The sequence below is a fragment of the Drosophila eugracilis genome, unplaced genomic scaffold (genome assembly GCF_018153835.1).
Source record: "Drosophila eugracilis isolate 14026-0451.02 unplaced genomic scaffold, ASM1815383v1 contig_1765, whole genome shotgun sequence".
Classification (NCBI taxonomy): domain Eukaryota; kingdom Metazoa; phylum Arthropoda; class Insecta; order Diptera; family Drosophilidae; genus Drosophila; species Drosophila eugracilis.
This window is the reverse complement of record NW_024572605.1, coordinates 1097693-1114972: the sequence shown is the minus strand read 5'-3', so window position 1 is coordinate 1114972 and position 17280 is coordinate 1097693. Positions and strand designations below refer to the sequence as shown.

At 44.0% G+C, this 17280-nt stretch overlaps 4 protein-coding genes across 5 annotated transcripts; 2 read left to right on the top strand and 2 right to left on the bottom strand.

Moving 5' to 3' along the window:
- Window positions 1–11: 11 nt before the first annotated feature.
- Window positions 12–411, bottom strand: LOC108107189. The gene has a single exon (XM_017214607.1). The coding sequence runs from the start codon at window positions 333–335 to the stop codon at window positions 12–14; it is 324 nt and encodes a 107-aa protein (XP_017070096.1). The 5' UTR covers window positions 336–411.
- A 102-nt stretch (window positions 412–513) lies between these two features.
- Window positions 514–1487, bottom strand: LOC108107211 (dnaJ-like protein 60). The gene is made up of 4 exons (XM_017214627.2): window positions 1337–1487; window positions 1171–1276; window positions 789–1117; window positions 514–731 (listed from the first exon to the last, which is right to left on the bottom strand). Exons 1-4 carry the CDS (start codon window positions 1390–1392, stop codon window positions 563–565), a joined length of 660 nt encoding a protein of 219 aa, XP_017070116.1. The 5' UTR covers window positions 1393–1487; the 3' UTR covers window positions 514–562.
- Window positions 1488–2130: 643 nt separating this feature from the next.
- Window positions 2131–4324, top strand: LOC108107496 (RNA polymerase II-associated protein 3). The gene is made up of 6 exons (XM_017215044.1): window positions 2131–2377; window positions 2431–2708; window positions 2767–2975; window positions 3121–3722; window positions 3778–4063; window positions 4121–4324. Exons 1-6 carry the CDS (start codon window positions 2222–2224, stop codon window positions 4210–4212), a joined length of 1623 nt encoding a protein of 540 aa, XP_017070533.1. The 5' UTR covers window positions 2131–2221; the 3' UTR covers window positions 4213–4324.
- A 1290-nt stretch (window positions 4325–5614) lies between these two features.
- LOC108107369 (myelin regulatory factor) lies at window positions 5615–17213 on the top strand. 2 transcript variants are annotated; one of them, XM_017214873.2, is made up of 9 exons: window positions 5615–5831; window positions 9474–9556; window positions 11590–12982; window positions 13626–14265; window positions 14330–14598; window positions 14691–15801; window positions 15862–16382; window positions 16440–16659; window positions 16719–17213. In XM_017214873.2, exons 2-9 carry the CDS (start codon window positions 9532–9534, stop codon window positions 16797–16799), a joined length of 4260 nt encoding a protein of 1419 aa, XP_017070362.1. In that variant the 5' UTR covers window positions 5615–5831; window positions 9474–9531; the 3' UTR covers window positions 16800–17213. The 2 variants fall into 2 exon arrangements, with proteins under 2 accessions (XP_017070362.1, XP_017070363.1); XM_017214874.2 differs by lacking the exons at window positions 5615–5831; window positions 9474–9556 and adding an exon at window positions 10253–11008.
- The last annotated feature ends 67 nt before the right edge of the window (window positions 17214–17280 follow it).

Below are 17280 nucleotides of genomic sequence, written 5' to 3'. Positions count from 1 at the left end.
TTTAAAACAATTTAACCTCTGACCCGGCGAGCGTTCAGTTTCCGGTTGCTAGAGCGTTTGGCCTTGCTCCGCTTGGCCTGGGTCTTCTTGGCGTTCAGTTTACGGTTGCTCTTGGTTTTAGAACTCTTGCTGGTGGTGCTGGCGGTCGTGGTGCCTACGCGGATCTTCCTTACGGCCGAATACGTAAGATTGGACACGTACACCTTTTTGGGGGTATCTTCCGAAGAGCTGTAGGACGAAGTAGAAGTGGAGCTATTTGCCGCCCCCGAATAGTCTAGGCAACAGAGGACGAGAACTAGGACACAGACGCCGCCGATCTGAATAAATGACTTCATGTTGGTAGTATGATTGCTGGGATTATGCTTCGATGGATGCGGCCGGAGTGCTTAAGTAGTCGCCCTGTTTGTTTGCACAGTTTGCAAATCGCCTGCGAAGGCCGGCGAATTTGTTTAACTTTGGCAAAACACTTCGCCGTTTACTTTGCCTTGAACCAGAACTAAAGCATCAAAAATATCTATCTGCTTTCACGTTTAATTTTGCTAAAACAAATGGGGAGATGGGTTTACTTAGCCGATGTCTGGTTAAAAGGACTCCTCGACATACGGTCCACCATACGTCGCACTTGCTCCTCGTTGCCGTATTTCTGGGCATCAGCCACGACTGCAGCATGGTGGGAATTTGCATCTGCGGAGATTTCATCCTGGATCTGGCGACTCAGTTGAAAGGAGGTCCTGTTAAGTTTGTTTCTTAGTTTTAATTTGGTGGAAATATGTTAGTTTAACACTCACCTAACGGAGGTAAATCCAAAAAGTGCCCCGAAAACACCCAGGGCCATAAGAACCAAGGCGACCTGCCAGTTAGACACTCTCTTGAGACCCCGGATGCCGTAATATGGTCCTGGGTTAGGATCATAGTTGGGTCTCACATCCCACGGCTGGCCGGGATTGCCTGTTTCATTTACAGGACTGCGGTCAGAGCGAGGTGGCTGCCACAGCAAGCTGTCATCGTAGTCCCGTCGCTTCTGCGGCTTTATCAGGGTCCTATACGCCTCCGAAATCTGAACAAATCGAGCCGTTCTCTCGGGACACACAGCATTTCTCTTGACATCTGGATGATACTGGAAAGTAGTTGGGATTTATAGGGATATTGGTGGAGATCAAAGGTACCCACCAATTTTGAAAGTTGGACAAAGGCATTTCGGACCTCTCGAGTGCTGCAATCGTTCCGTATATTCAAAACCTCATAGTGTGTCTCCGGTTTTTTTTCGTGGGAAAAACTGCGCAGTGAAAAAGTATTTTATTTATGTAACATCATGTACAGCCAGCAAGGTCCTTACTTACGAGTCCTTACTCCACCGGCACCTGTTCGCGGAGAAAGACAAAATCTGAGCATTATATCTTACTTTGGATTTTGGGACCGAAAACCATAATTTAGAGACTGATTTTTCAAAACAAAACTTGTTCAAAACAAACCACAAGAAACGTACATCTGAGTGCCTCGACTATGAGATACCCGTTACTCTATTCATAAATATTCAAATAAACTAGCTACCTGCTGATGACGTCGTATATAATTTTTAACGGCTCCATCGGGTGTCAAGGCCATGAACCAAGCCCATGCAAATAATCTAATCCTTGCCTTACAATCTTATTAGCTTGGCCCCAACTTTCAAGCTTATTTCCCGAGATCTCAGACAAATGGTTTTACTATCGACTTACCAAATACGCATAATAATCAAGAATATATTTATGTACATAGGTCGGAAACGCTTATCCACCTGTTAGAACTTTAATAACAAACTGATATACCCTTTAACTCTACTAGTAATAGGTATAAAAACATCTGATTTTAAAGCTTTTTGACTAAACAACAGTCCGACCTGGCAATTCTGGTGGCATACAATTGAAAAAAGGTTGGCAGTTCAAGCCGATGAAACATCAACTAAAGTATCGATAGCCAACGAAAAATTAGAGCACATATTAAATGTATACTGTTTAACGTAGCTTTTATTTGCTCATATTCATATTCCGAAATCACTGCCTGCCTGCTCAGCGTTGACCCATAATTTAATTATTGCTTACCTAGTGTAATCGGGGCTTAAGGTATCAGTTGACAGCAAATAAACTATCGATATGTCACCAGCGTTGCCTGACCGTTTTGGAGAGCGCTAGCAACAGAAATAACAAAAATTAAATATCATTAAAAGGACAAATAATTAGACATGAGTGGAGCAGAAAAGGCCTTCGAACAGGTGCGCCAGGTGCGCCAAAATGCCCGAGAGTACGAGAGTTCCGTCAAGGACTTGTATTCATGGGAGCGGGACATTAAGAGCAAGGAGAAGGAGCTTCAGAATGCGCCGGCGTCTGCCGCCAAGATGGTAAACTTCGAATTTCTTTTTAACTTAAAGTAAAAACGCTTCTTCTCTTGTAGGATCTGCCAGTGCGCAGTCATGGAAAGCCGCAGAAACCCGAGAAGGACAGTCCCACATCCTCTGCGGCCAGCACACCCACAGAGAAGCAGGACCTGCCGATGGATCCTGTGGCCCAGCAGCACAAGAAAGCCAACGACATCAAGGACCGGGGTAATACCTATGTCAAACAGGCTGAATACGAAAAGGCCATCGTGGCCTACTCCACGGCCATTGCCGTGTATGCCCATGATCCCATATACTATATAAACAGAGCATTGTGCTACTTAAAACAGGAGCGGTACGAATACAAAGAATATTCTAGAATCTTCTGAACCAAATCCTCTACATCCTTCTAGTTTCGAGCTATGCGCAGAGGATTGCGAGGCTGCCATTGCGCTGGACAAACTCTGCGTAAAGGCTTATTACCGCCGAATGCAGGCCAACGAGTCCTTGGGAAACAACATGCAAGCCCTCAAGGATTGCACCACCGTGCTGGCCATTGAGCCAAAGAACATTGAAGCTAAGAAAAGCTTGGCCAGAATCAACGAACGTCTGCGCAAAAATGGTAAGAAAGCTCATTCAAAATTTAAATATTAAAGAATCCATAGGCAAGGATTAACCGAAAAATTCAATTATTTTTATTTATCAGAAAAATAATAATTTTAGTTAAATAAAATAAATTTAAATTCATTGATATCCCTCATTGATAGCTACGAAAAGTGGACCAAACTTCACGCCCGAACGCCCTGGTCTGGTCGACGTCTTGCCTTTCGATAAGCCTGTATATAAGCGCTCCAAGAAGGCCATGCGTCGTGTACCCATTGTGGATGTGGTAACCCCTCGCGGCACCAGCGATGACACCAACAATCTGCGTATTTCGGATGAGGATATAGACAAAATCTTTAATAGTAGCTGCGGCTCATTCGAGGAGGTAAAAAAGACGAATGTAAAGCAGAAACCACTAGATACATCAATTAGTCCAGCCAAAGTTGAGACAATTGTTGAGAGCTCAAAAGACGCTAAGAAAGAAGCCAAGCAAAGTCTACCCAAAGCAGCACCAGTTATGGAAACCTCCAAAGAAACAAAAAAGGAATCAGAAACTGTTCCTGATGTGGATAAGGAAACAGAACCAAGTTCACCCAAAAAACCGGCAGTCGAGGTCTCCAAAGTTCAGAGACCCATCTCTCCACCAAAGACAACTGAGAAACATAGCACAGAAGTCCAAGCGACAAACCTCAAAGCCAGTCAAACTGAAATGACTGTACCAAATTCAACGAACAACGAAATGTCAGCCAATACACTAGAGCAAAAGGTAAACAAAATTAAAATAAAAATCAAAATGATTCCTAATTGTGCCCTTCTTCTAGCGGTCTTTGCCGCCTGCGCCTACGGGCACAGCCCAGTTTCATGTCACCTGGAAGGAGCTAAGTGCTCCTCAAAAATACCAGTATTTGAAGTCAATTGAAATTCAGAATCTATGTAAGATTCTGGGAGCTGGTTTCGATTCTGATACGTTTGCGGATCTGCTTCGCACTGTTCAAGACTACTATGTACCAAACAAGGAGCCAACCACAGCGGATGTCCTCCTTGAGGTCAGCAAAAATGATGAGTTTACCATTTTGGCCATGCTCATGTCAGCGGAAGAGAAGAAAGGTAAAATTCAACGTCATTTTTAGTTCCCGGATTAATGTATTTATCTGCCTTTTTCAGTGGTGACGTCTATTTTCAATGCCATCAAGAACTGGCCCATCAAGAACCAGACGGTTATGGATAAGCTCTCAAAGGTATACGACGTGGCCTAAAACCTTAATGATTCAAGTCTTATGTACTTATGTTGCTTCAAATTGTTAGCTCAAAAACCAACACTACAAATATAAAGAGGATGTTTAGATGATCCCCGATATATTAAACAGAGTGCGGAATTTATTTATTTCATTGGTTATTAGATACGCTAGGCGCGGTTCTTTGGCTTAGATGAATATTATTTACGCTAGTTGGGAATTTCTGAATTATGTGACTCATGGTTTAGCTGAGGTTTTACCCAAAATTCAATATGCAGAAGACCATTTGAGCAAACAAAACCGTTCTTGCCCTAACAGACCAAGAATATTGGATAACCAATTGAGTAATACGAATTAGTGTAATTTACATAAATCAGAAGATTAATTCAATCTGCGAAGCAACCTAAAATGGGCCTTCCAGCAAGAACAACAACTCCATTAAGCGACGTTAAGTTGAAAGCGTTGATCAGTCGGGGGATCCGATCCGCGCACATATCATTACAGCGACACCCGTTGGATATGTCGAGGGGGAACCCAAGTACGGAGGGGAAAGACTCGAGCAGCAGTCCGATCCCGACGAGAACTGCGGACTGAGGGACCAGGCGGTACGCTAATTGCGTGAGAGCTGGTGTACTAAGCACAGGGGCCGAGTTTTACTTAAGCCCATTGTTGCCGCTACTAGTTATAATTTAATTTACATTTTTTCTTAACAAACGCTGGTTGCGATTTATCAATTTCTCGCTGGGAGAGAGTCCGCCAGCGCTATTTGTCCAGAGTTGCCGTTCTACTAGGCAACCGGACAGCTAGAGATCATAGTGGATTCCTCCGAACTCTAAGACCAAGGGGTTGGATACGCCAAATTTGAATTTAATTTACTTAATGTCAAAACATTAAGTGGTCTCGCTACTAACAATGATAAGATTTTACGGTTTTAATTTTGTCTGGTTGAATAGAGTAGACAGTAGAAATTCAATACCAATTCTGGTTATTCTAACAATTTTAGTACTCTAACACACTCTTCAAAAATATTACAGACTAACTTCATTATTGAACTCATAAGGCTCATATTGTATTGTAAACTTTAAAAATATATGTAATAGTAAACCAGTATTAACTTAACTAATTTTGGCTTAATATAATTATTTTTAATAATCTCCGTGACCTATGTAGTTAATATATTGTACTTAATATATGTAATGTAATACTCTGCCTTATTCAACAAATTGGAATTAAATACTTATTGCACTTTAAAACCTTCGACTTAAATTTCAAATTTTCGATTAATCCAGTTAAGATACCGTTGCTGCACCGATATGCAGGCGCAGTGGCAACCCCACTGCCAAAGCCGCGCTTGATCGATTCAGAGCGAGAGACCGATTCCGAGTGGAACGGGAACCGAGCGAACTTCGGAGCGAGCAATCGGATCGGTCAGTCGAGACCTGCAGCCCAAGCGACTTGGATATAGTTGCTCCGCCGTTTGAAAATCGTGGTTAATCGGGGAGAATCGAGAGAAACCGAAAGGCTGGGTTTTAGTAAGGCGCGATCTTAACATCGAGTATACGGAGCGTAAAATCCAAATATAAAGCGACAATAAAGCAATAAATTCGTAAACAATCAAAGTAACGGCGATTCATGCGAGTGTAAGTGTCGATGTGTGAGTGTGAGTGCGACTAATTTAGATGCGACTTTAGTTAAACCAAGATCTTTATTAACGAAAAACCGGGGAATACTAATGACCTCCCAGCCCCCGCCTCCAACACGCGCAGTGATCAAATGTTTGGGCCAATAGTTAATGGCCAAAATAGAGAAGTGAACAACTGCAAATTGAGCAAATTCTGTACAAAAAAGCCATTGAAACATGTGAGAAACGAGTGATTTGGCGATTTCACTGCGGTGAAACAAAGTGTTGTGGCAGCCAGTGCGGCGTATACGTAACCCCGAATCTTGTCAAATCTGTAAAGAACCTGTGGATAGACAATAGGCCCAGCCTCCCACTGAAAAAGTGGGAAAATCAAATAGCGTAGCTCAAACAACAATAAGAATGCGGCAAAAACGGGGTTTTTTCTGTATTCTGTTTCTGCATTATTTATTTGCTTTGCCCTGAGTTTGAGCTGCGGCTTTGTTTTTGCCGTCGCCGAGTGCACGTCTTCATTTCATTACTTCGATCTCTATGCTCTCGGGTTTGGACCACTCGGATCTTCGTCTCAACCTGTGCCAAGCGCAAAAACTCACAAAAAGATCAAGCAAAATAAAGGCAAGCAGCAAAAACGTGTCCCATAGCCCAAAAAGACGCTCACAACAGCATCGGGCTAAGACATAAAAGTCAACCGGTTGGTTTGGTTTTCGAGCACCAGCAAAAGCAAAAACACCAGCAACAGCAACAGTAACAGAAATCAGAAAACAGAAAAAACAGCAGAGAAAAACACCCCCCTCAAAAAGCCCCCTCAATCCAAAAGTAGCGGCAATAATATGTAAAAGCCGAGAAAAAATCTGAAAAAAGTTTAGCAAAACGCGCCGCGATACTTATAAATAACAATCTAGATGGCTAAGAAGAAGCTCAGAAAGCTGTTTAGCATAGTTTATTTTGGCGCTAATGGGCGGGGGAGGGGTGGGATCGGTATCAGTTGGATCCGTTTAACTGGAATCCGAGTCCGAAAAAGATGCTAAATATGCGATCAATAACAAATGGAATATTCCATTCCTGGCCGAGCAACGACTTTCTTTTCTCGCATCCGCTAAATTTGCAATTCAAATGAAATCCTAAGAGCAGCCGGGTACATTTATGAATTCGACATATGCGTTATCACTCCTTGAGTCATGTTTTATATGACGCACTTCCGTCTAGGGATCGCAAACCCTCCAAGATCTGTCGAAATATGCTTTCGGGCCCGATCACTGCTCCCATATTTGGCCATATAGTTAGGCAAGCGGTGCTAATTCTCTTGATTACTGATCACTGACGCCTTTGCCAAACATCTTGATAATCTCCGGCTAATTCAAGCCAACTGGGCTTTGGGCTGGGCCCCCTGGCCAAATTAAAGTCATGGGTTTCAGGCTGGCCCTCGGATTTTGGCCAAAGAGTGGGGTACTGGCCATAATTGACTTGTTGGCCGAGTGAATCCCATGCCAGCGGCAATTAGCACAAAAACAAAATACAATTTATTCATATTTATGGCTCAATTTCCATCGTTGCCTACGTTTACGTGCAATCGTGTTTTTCGAACCGCCGCACGCCATTTGAGAGCGCGAGATGTCGTACAGTATGGTCTGGCTGGATTTATTGAAATGCTAATAAAACGCTAAATGCCCCGGCATGATGATGGCGATGAGCCAGCCAATTTTGTGAATGCCAAAGCCCCAAAAGCCTCAAGGATGAGACTGAATAGAAGAAGTCAAGCGCCCTGCAAAGCCCAAAACACAAGATATCAACTTCCGACTCAGTAATAGAAACGACGAACAACAAATCAATAGCCGGACAACTACAGGTTTTTTTTTTCACGTTTTTTGCCATTTTCAAGTGAAACTCGAGTCACGATCGTCAGTCTGGTTTTTGGTTGTGTTTATTTTTAGTTGCCCTGCCGCCGACTAAATCAAATCACTTGAGCAGTTCATTATATTATTATAGGAGGAAGCGTTCTTTATCCGACGGGCAAACAGCCCCAGGAGAAGTCTATACACTTACATATATGAAAGCCAAGGCGTTAATTCAATCAAAATCATTGCGACAAGCAGCCATGACAAAGCGGAGGCAAAGTCTCGCTTCAGAAACTACTTCCAGTGATCGGCGACTGGTGGCAGCGGATGGGGGAAGAGTTAAGATCGAACCAAGGTTGGCTAAAGAATATTGCAACACCGATAAACCACTCAAAAGCGTCGGTTGTAAAGCAAGTTACGCAGGTCCCTCGATATTGCGCATACGCCTCGTGTGCCAAAACACCTTTCATAGCATACATTTTGGCTTAACTGCGCCGAAATTCCATTCCAGCCACTGGCCCTCCAATCAATTTGCATTGCTAAATAACTTTTATGTGTGTTATTTTCATTTACTCTATGTCGAGAGTCACGTGTTGACTGTGATGCAAATTAGTTGATGCTGCACATCGGACGAAAATGAAATCGTGTCGTTTGGTGGCCGACGCTGTAAAGCGGATAAAGCTTCTTCTCAGACGTCGCAAAGTTCCGTTCAAATCGCGAATTACTTATCAAGCACTGGTTTCTTTTTGCGTTGTTTCGTTGCCAGACATCACAGATATTAAGTCTGAATGTGAAAATATATACATCTTCCAATATTCAGCATCAAAGCTATCATATTTTCACGCGGACTTTTTCCATATGCTTTTCGAGCTTGAAAGGAGGATGGGAGGGTATTTCCTTAGATATTTTTGTTTTCTCTCGAAATTTTCTATATTTTGTTTTTGAAGATATGTGGAAATATAAAACGCTTTTTAGTTTCGGACTAAGTACATATATTTATGTGAAACTGTGTGTTCCAACATTACTTAATCACAAAATCACTTTTCTTAAAGCTTTTTGACTCTTTATAAGCTTTAAATCTCAAAGGATTTAGTCGATGAAAACGATAAATGGCGCATCACATTTTCCTACAGATATCTTAGTTTTTTCTTAAAAAAAAAATACAATAATGATTATTTAATTTCTTTAAAGACAATTCTTGCTGCCCAATATTGACTAATAGTTCCTAGCATTCAAGTTAAAATCGGCCATTTTAAAAAAGAAATTTAATTGTTAAGCATGAAGTGATATTTAATCTGAATATTAAAAAAAGTCCCAAATTTTATCAAAAATTTGGCATTTTTATAAATTGTTTAATATATATCAACTTCAGATCTATATAATACCCTTCAATGTAGTTCGGACCGTTAAACGCCATTCTCAAATGTGTTTTTTTTTAAGTCTAGGTTTTAAATTTGTATCGGCTTCCGGTAGAAATAAAAAATGATTTGATAGGGGAATTTTTCACAAAATTCTCGACTATATTTAGAATACTTATCGCCGGATAAAAGAAAAAAACCCTCTTAAATAATAAACTTTCTTTTATCCAGAATCATAAGCAACATGAAGTAAAATCTGTTTTTTATTTTTTTCTGAGCAATGAAATGTAAGACTAAAGCTGTGTTTGTTCTACTTAATGGAAGCCTGATAAGGTTAATCATTTATTTATTCCAATTTCAACATTTCCATCAAAGTTTGCTTAGATGGCTCTTGAAATTTGATGAGGCAAGGCCGGCAACTCATGAGCCCATCTCTCTAATTCTTTATAGAACGATCTCCAGTCATGCTGTAGCCGCGTAGACAGGATGCTTCTGAAGTGACTTGAATATGGACCTTGATTTCTTCGAACTCTGTAAGTACAAAACAGGCCAAATCGACTGGCAAATCCATTCAATTACCACAAGTGTTTATGTGCATACTTTCGGCAAGGATAACCAATTCAAATTCAAATGGGTCCTTGCTGTGGCCCCGCTGAAGGCTGGCCCGGCTCTCCTCGTCATTGACAACCAAAGTGGCTACCGAAAATAGATATAACTGGGGAAGGGGCATCCATAGCTTAAAGATACCCTTGCCAAGAAACGGCACAGTATGGGTGTTTATGAAATATTCTCTGCATTTCTTCTAGATCAACAAAAGCAAAAAATGTTTTTTTTTTCATTACAAGAACTTTTTAATACTGCTTGACATATGAGGGTGTACTAGTTCTTATTTTATAAACAAATTCAGAATTAAATTAGACAGTTTTTGTAACACAGCTCCAGCAAGAGTATCCAAAACTGCCTCTCTGTAGACAAGTTAAGGTTCTGCATCCCATACACCCACACAGACACGGGCCGGCCGAGAATGAGACATTCAGGATATATATGATTGCTGGAACCGTTTAATACATTTCCATACAATTTCGCTCCGACTGGCTGGGATTTGCATGCCACTTGGGCGGCGCACGAAAGGAGCAGGTTGTTTGATCAATAACCCGACCCGGGGGACGGAAGCCCAAATATTTGCACTCCGGTTATTATTCCGCTGGCCGCAGTCAGTGCTCGAGTATTTCCTGTCCATGTCCGACGTGCCGCGAGATCCAGTGACTAAGCAAATAAGAAAGATTTGCCAATTTCTAGCCAACTTACCAACTTTCGAGATTGTGGAAACAGTTTTCAGTGAAAGAAGAAGGGGATGCGGAGAGCTACGAAGGCATTTGTAAACATATTTAGCAGAGAACAATTGCATAAACAGTAACTGCTATTCAAAGCCCTGAAAAACGATGATCTGCTGCTGGGGTTCCGCTGATTTGAGGGCTCTTATTTTTATTCCAAGCAATTAGGTTTCGTTTTCATCGGCGCTCTCGGCTGGTTACCATGCCGATCTGACGGGCAGCCAGTGGGTTTTAGTTGGGTTTCAGTTTGTAGTTTGTAGTTGAGTTTTTGTAGTTTGATTATTAGTTTTTGCTTGTTTTCGAGGCATTTTCACTGCTCAGCGAGTTGTGAAGAGTGCATCAACCGTATGCTCGCTCATACGTGCGTTAGATAATTGTTTTCTCAGATGCAACGGAACGACAGCAGCAGAATGCCTCGAAATGCCTCTAAATCGGGGGGTTGCTCAAATCGAAACTCCATCTTGTTTCCATGGATGCTGGCAGCCAGCTAACTTGGCCATCAGTGCGATTCGGATTCGATTGGGCCCAGTTGCCAATCCGCCAATTCGCGCCAGTTCGCGTTGAACAAGTTTGCGAGTCCTGCAGACGTTACAACTTAAATCCCGGGGACAATCATCAAATTAACTATGGACTATCCCAAGACTCTGAGTGGTAAATGCCAACATAATCCTCCCCAACCGCCTGCATAAATTACACAACAATTTACATTTGGCACGTCAACCATTTATTTGGCCAACTATCGATCAAACAGAGCAGGAATTTCAGGGCTTATCAGCGGGCTGCTCCCTGTTGCCAATGCCCGTGCCCCGAATATTGTTTTATTCAACTATAATTATCTCCGCGTATGGTAAACGCCCCCACAGAAACGTGCGATACTTAATTTCTCAATAATTGAAATGTTTTTCTGTTATTTTGATTTGCAGTCTGAGTTGCTCGCGAATCCCGGACTTTGCTCCACTTCGAAAGATAAAATAAAACTGTTTGCCTACATTTCAATATTGGATGTCAATGTTTACTTTAATTTTTAATTACGTACTGCAGTAGTTGGATATTAAATTTGTATATTTCCGTGGAACAAACTGAGCTACTTGAGATTTTTTTAGGCCTTAACGTCTTTCCCCCACTATTCAAAGTAATTTTATAAAAACAAACAAATATAAGCTTTGTAAATGTGATCGTTCAGGCTTCTGATCGTTTAAATAATAAAATTTATTACCTTAATGTACTTACAGCTCCCCAAGATCTGGATGACATAAATAGCGATGGCATGGAAAATCTGGACCTCTTGGTGCAGGGAGCCTTCGACGACAACATACAATTAGGCCACAATGGCCATCTGTCCGTCGGAGGAGGAGGAGTCCACTCCCATATGGACTCACCGCACACACCTCCCATGAACGGATTGGACAGCTCTGGGCGCGTAGGCAGTACCCCCGTGGCGACGCAGGTACACAACCACGTGCATACACAACTGCCGGAGAGTCCGCCGGACTCGCAGCCCGCCTATAGTCCGCTGGGCGAGGCTCATGGCATGGCGATGCCAGGGCGAGACCTCATCTATCCAGGTCTTCCGCCCATGCCACCCATGCAGCACCAAAACAACATGCTCCAAACGGATGTGAGCCAATATGCCTCCCCTCCGCAACAGCAACATCACTTTACGGCTCCGCAGGCCGACGTACGGATAAAACACGAATCTGGACTCATCATAAATCCGGGCAACTTGCTGTGTCAGCAGCAACAACAGCAGATGCAACATCATCAGTTAAACGAACAACAGTTTGCCTCCCATCAGCAGCACCAGGATGGGATCCTCCAGGACCCGATGCTCTATTATGACAATGGAGCCGGTGCGGGGATGTATGCGTCCGGCAGCTATCAGAACCTGTCCACCTGCACGTTGACCTCCGCCTTGGGACTGGGAGATAGAGTGCATGTCATCGGAACGAGCCAGTTGTCCCTGAACCGTGTATCCGCTCCTTCGACTCCCGTGCATTCGTTGTCGCGCAAGCGCAAGATGTCCACGCAGCTGGATTGTCCGGAGTTTCCGAATTCTTCAAAAGTGGATGCGGGCCTGCAAATGAGTCCCCTACGCGCCTCCCACCACTCGCTGGCCACGCCCACCCCGGCACCCTCCCACTGCTCCGCCTCCGTGTCACCAGCCCTGTCAGCCGTAAATTCCCAGGCGGATAACAGCTTGGACGGTCAGCCTGGCGGTGTAGCCACGGGCGCCGGCTCAGGTTCGGGATCTGGCAGCGAGGCTGGTGATCCTGCGGGGGGCCAGTGCATCCGGTTCAACGGATTTCAGCCAGAGAACTGGCACAAGCTGTTCGACCAAAGCCTGCAGGAGCTGTCTGTGATCTACTACCGCGTGGATGCGGACAAGGGCTTCAACTTCAGCGTCTCGGACGACGCGTACGTGTGCCAGAAGAAGAACCACTTTCAGGTTACTTGCCATGCGCGCCTTCAAGGCGATGCCAAATTCGTGAAGACACCGTCCGGCTTCGAGAAAATCAAATCCTTCCACTTGCATTTCTACGGCGTTAAGTTCGAGGCGCCAAACCAGACGATACGCGTAGAGCAGAGTCAGTCGGATCGTTCCAAGAAAGCCTTCCATCCCGTACCGTGAGTAGATTTCGTTGCAAACTAAATATGTATGTAATCTATATCCCTTTTTAACATATGGCTAATATTGAGTAAATGTAAGCTTTAGATAAATTTGCCCTCAGAAATGTCATTTGCGACCTTTTCTAATAACAAACCTCCGCGTTCCTTTTAATTTAATATTTAAATTCTTATATTTTCATTATTTGTCATTTTATTAACTTAGTTAAATATCTAAATTTATGTTAATAAAGTATAAAATAATAAAATAGAGCATTTGTAATGAACGCGGTTATTCTGTTAACTTAACTTCGTGTGATTCCCCTTGACCGCTCACTGCTCTCACATAACCCATGAACTAGATCATTGTTCTCACTAGTTCCGCGAGGTGAGGTGAGTTCAAGTTCACAAATTAAGAATCTAGAAACATATACGGTATTCTCTTTACCGTTACTTTTTATAGTTAAGAGCACATCGTCAAATTTATTTCATATTAGGTTTTTAATCTACAAATAATATTAATACAACGTTTTAAAATCAATCGGATAGTTAAAATGTTTATTTTTATTTCATAACTAAGGACATGTGTGTAGATATATAAAAAATATCTTGGCAATTATTCCATATTCTCGATATAAAATTTAAGTTATCTTCTCTTTTACAGCATCGATCTCCAGAAGCACATCGTCAGCAAGATCACCGTGGGTCGCCTGCACTTCTCGGAGACGACGAACAACAACATGCGCAAGAAGGGTCGTCCCAATCCGGAGCAGCGTTTTTTCCAGCTGGTTGTGGGACTACATGTGCACACCATTTCCGGGAACTTTCCGGTGGTGAGTCATGGCAGCGAGAAGATCATCGTGCGCGCTTCGAATCCGGGTCAATTTGAGTCCGATGTTGACCTGTGCTGGCAACGGGGCCTTACTCCTGAGTCGGTGTTTCATACAGGTCGCGTGGGCATCAATACGGACCGGCCGGATGAGAGTCTGGTGGTCCATGGCAACCTAAAGGTGTCTGGCCACATCGTCCAGCCAAGCGACAGTCGTGCTAAGCAGGAGATCGGCGAGCTGGACACATCTGTCCAGCTACGCAACCTCCAGAAAATTCGGATAGTGCGCTACCGCTACATGCCAGAGTTTGCTGTTCATTCAGGTCTCCGGCGGGAGAGCGATATCCGGGAGATCGAGGACACCGGCGTGATTGCGCAGGAGGTGCGCGAAGTCATTCCGGATGCAGTTCAAGAGGCTGGCAGTGTGGTGCTGCCCAATGGAAACGTCATAGAGAACTTCCTGCTGGTTAACAAGGTGCGCATGTCATTGGATTTAATCTAACCAATGAATAATTCAACAATATTTTATCCCTTTAAAGGACCGGATCTTGATGGAGAACATCGGAGCTGTCAAGGAGTTGTGCAAGGTGACCTGTTCGCTAGAATCACGCATCGAGCATCTTGAACGTGCCAACGTTGGACAAAACAGTCAGCAACTGCGTGCCAAGGATCTTCTAGAGCCACGATGCATCCTGCCAGAGAGAGGAGCCATCAAAACCTTTAGCAGCCGACGAGACGGGTATGAGGTCTGCTCCAGCCGCTCCTTGCAGATCGTAATTTTTCTACTAATCATCGTAATGGCAGCCTGGTAAGTGGAATCTAAAAAAAAAGCAAAGCCTAATTCAAATCCGCTTTTGGATTAATAATTGGTTTAATTTCCTGATAATTAATCACAATTAGCCTGGCCGCGGTGTCCACATTGTACTTTGTGGAGCACAACAAGCAGCAGCAGATGGACGGCTACCAGGCTTTTGGCAACGGTCTCTTCCGTCCGGAGACGGGGTCAACCCACCTTAGCGACGAAGAGAGGCACTACTTCCACAACCTGCATACATTGTTTAAGAACAAGACACACGGTCCATGGCCCAGTCGGATGTATGCCACCAGCACCGCCCGTCCGCCTGGATCCCGACCAGCTGAAGAGGAGGCGGAGGACCTGGCAGCGGTGTTGACCAAGCCACAGGTGGTCATTAGCCAGCAGCAGCAGCAGAGTCTCAAGCACGGAATCATCACGACGACGGCGCCACGTTTTAGCAACAAAACTATTAACAGCAAGAAAGGCAAGTGGCCGCCTACCCAGGAGGTGCTGCGTCAGGCTGCGGGTCAAAAGTTACACCTTCCATCGCCGGTTCATGTAGTTCCTGCTGCTCCAATAAAGGCCCTTCTTCCCGCTGTTATTAACGATACGGTGGCCTCCACGGAGAAACCACCTCAATCCATCCCCTTGCCTCAGGACTTTGAGAACAACTCCATTGATATCGATGCCCAGCAGAAGCAGTCGCAGATAAAGCTGGACGAGCACATCGTGGTAGTGGGCACCATCGCCAGTCCAGCATCCGATGCCTACGATTCCAATTCTTCAGGTGCTGCTGCCCATCCAATTCGCAAATTTAACTCTGGAACTGTTTATACCCATGTCTACAAGACGGTATCACCACCAACGGCCAATCTGGCGCTGACTACCAACAAGGTGAGCACAGAGTCTGCACAGAGTCCTCTTACCCAGGCTCTAGATGTTCCGCCGCCGGCTCTTCCTTTGAGAAATAGCAGCGATAACCCAGATGCCCTGGACCTGCAGAACTTGAGCAACACCAACGAATCCGTTGACAACCCCATCACGGGAGTGTACGGATTTGAGTACTCGGCATCGGGATTGAGAGAGTCCAATGTCGGTAGACGGTCAGCCAATCAACGCAGTTTAGATTGGATCAGACAGAAGAACATCAAGACGGCGGTCTTTGGACAGCCAGCGGAGTGCAATGGGGACGAGTCGGTTAGCGATAACTGTCAGGTAACAATTAGCTGGAATAATTCCCATCCAAATCGGTAATCAATGTTATGTCATCCCTAGTCCGTTTGCTTCGAGGAGCTGCCGCCAACTCAGCAGCAGCCGGATAATGTGGATGCCAATGTCAAGGATCAGCACGTGGAGGACGATCTGCAGTCGGCAGAGGAGCAGGATCAGGATCCAGACATTATAGACACTCAGCCTTCCGCGCCTGCTGTTAACGAAACCTCGGCTGCTCTTGAGACTCAGTCAGGATACCTGGGCAAGAGCTCGCATAGTACAGACGCCATGGCCAAGAAGTTCTCCCAGGAGACGGAGTCTGTAAACGCAGCCAAGGACGACCCAGTCTATCGCTTGGTCCAGGCTGCCTCTGCGCAGGACCAGGGGCCAAAGACGGATGAGACTGTGTTGCCACCATTCCAGCTAGACTGCTGGAGCGTTTCCAGTTGTGTGCTGGCCGCCCAGTACAATAACACTATCGATGTGGAGCAGTTCTGTCCCACTTCTGGCAGCTCCCTTAATGTCAGCTATATAGTCCCAGTATCGCGTTATCTGCAGGCCAGTAGCCTGGAGCTCCACTTGAGGTGTGTTGATTATTTCTAGAATATACAAAATAACGTTCATTATTATCCCATCAACAGCTCCAATAAGCCACTACAGTGGTCTATCTGCATAGATGATGATCAGGCCAAGCCCAGTGCCAACACCCAGCTAAATGAGGATGACGAGGCCACGGCTGCCAGCGGAGTGAAAATTCTCAAGCAGGAAGGGAAAAATAAACTGAGTCTAGCCCTGGATCTTCCCGCCCGTGGCTACTTTTTGCGGGACTTCATGCTCCGCGCCAGCCAAGACTTGGAACAGGTGCGATTTTTTTAGTTAATTAAACGAATCCAATTATTCCTCAACTCGTTTAATTGCAGCAAAAACTTTGCGACGACAACGCTCACCTGGCGAACCCCATACTCCAGTACAACTTTAGAATCGTAAGAGATTGTGATTAGTTTACAGCTTAATTTATGGCACGGATTGAATCTGAACTCCAAAAATATACGCATTGCTATGTGTGTGTACTGCATGTAGGAATATTGCGGAAATGTCCTGGCACCCAGCACGGAAAACTCGATTAAATTAGGAAAATGCGATAAACAAAACCTGTTGATCAGCGAGGAAGTTGAAAATGACTACATTTATACGTAAAGAAAACAAATCATTAATAAATGCAAATCAATTATCGACCATTTAAATAAAATATGTAGAAAAATCTTTTAAAAATGTATCTTAATTTATATTAAATGGGAAAATGTGGACGATAGTGTCTGGCATAATGGATATTATATAATAAATAAAAAACCCCTTTAATTAAGCAAATATAAGTTAACATGTCAATCTAAAGACCACTGCATCATAAATGACCACCGCGGCATAATGAAGTCCCCTTTTGCTTTCCTCAGTACTAAAATCATTGTCTTGGAATTATTTTTT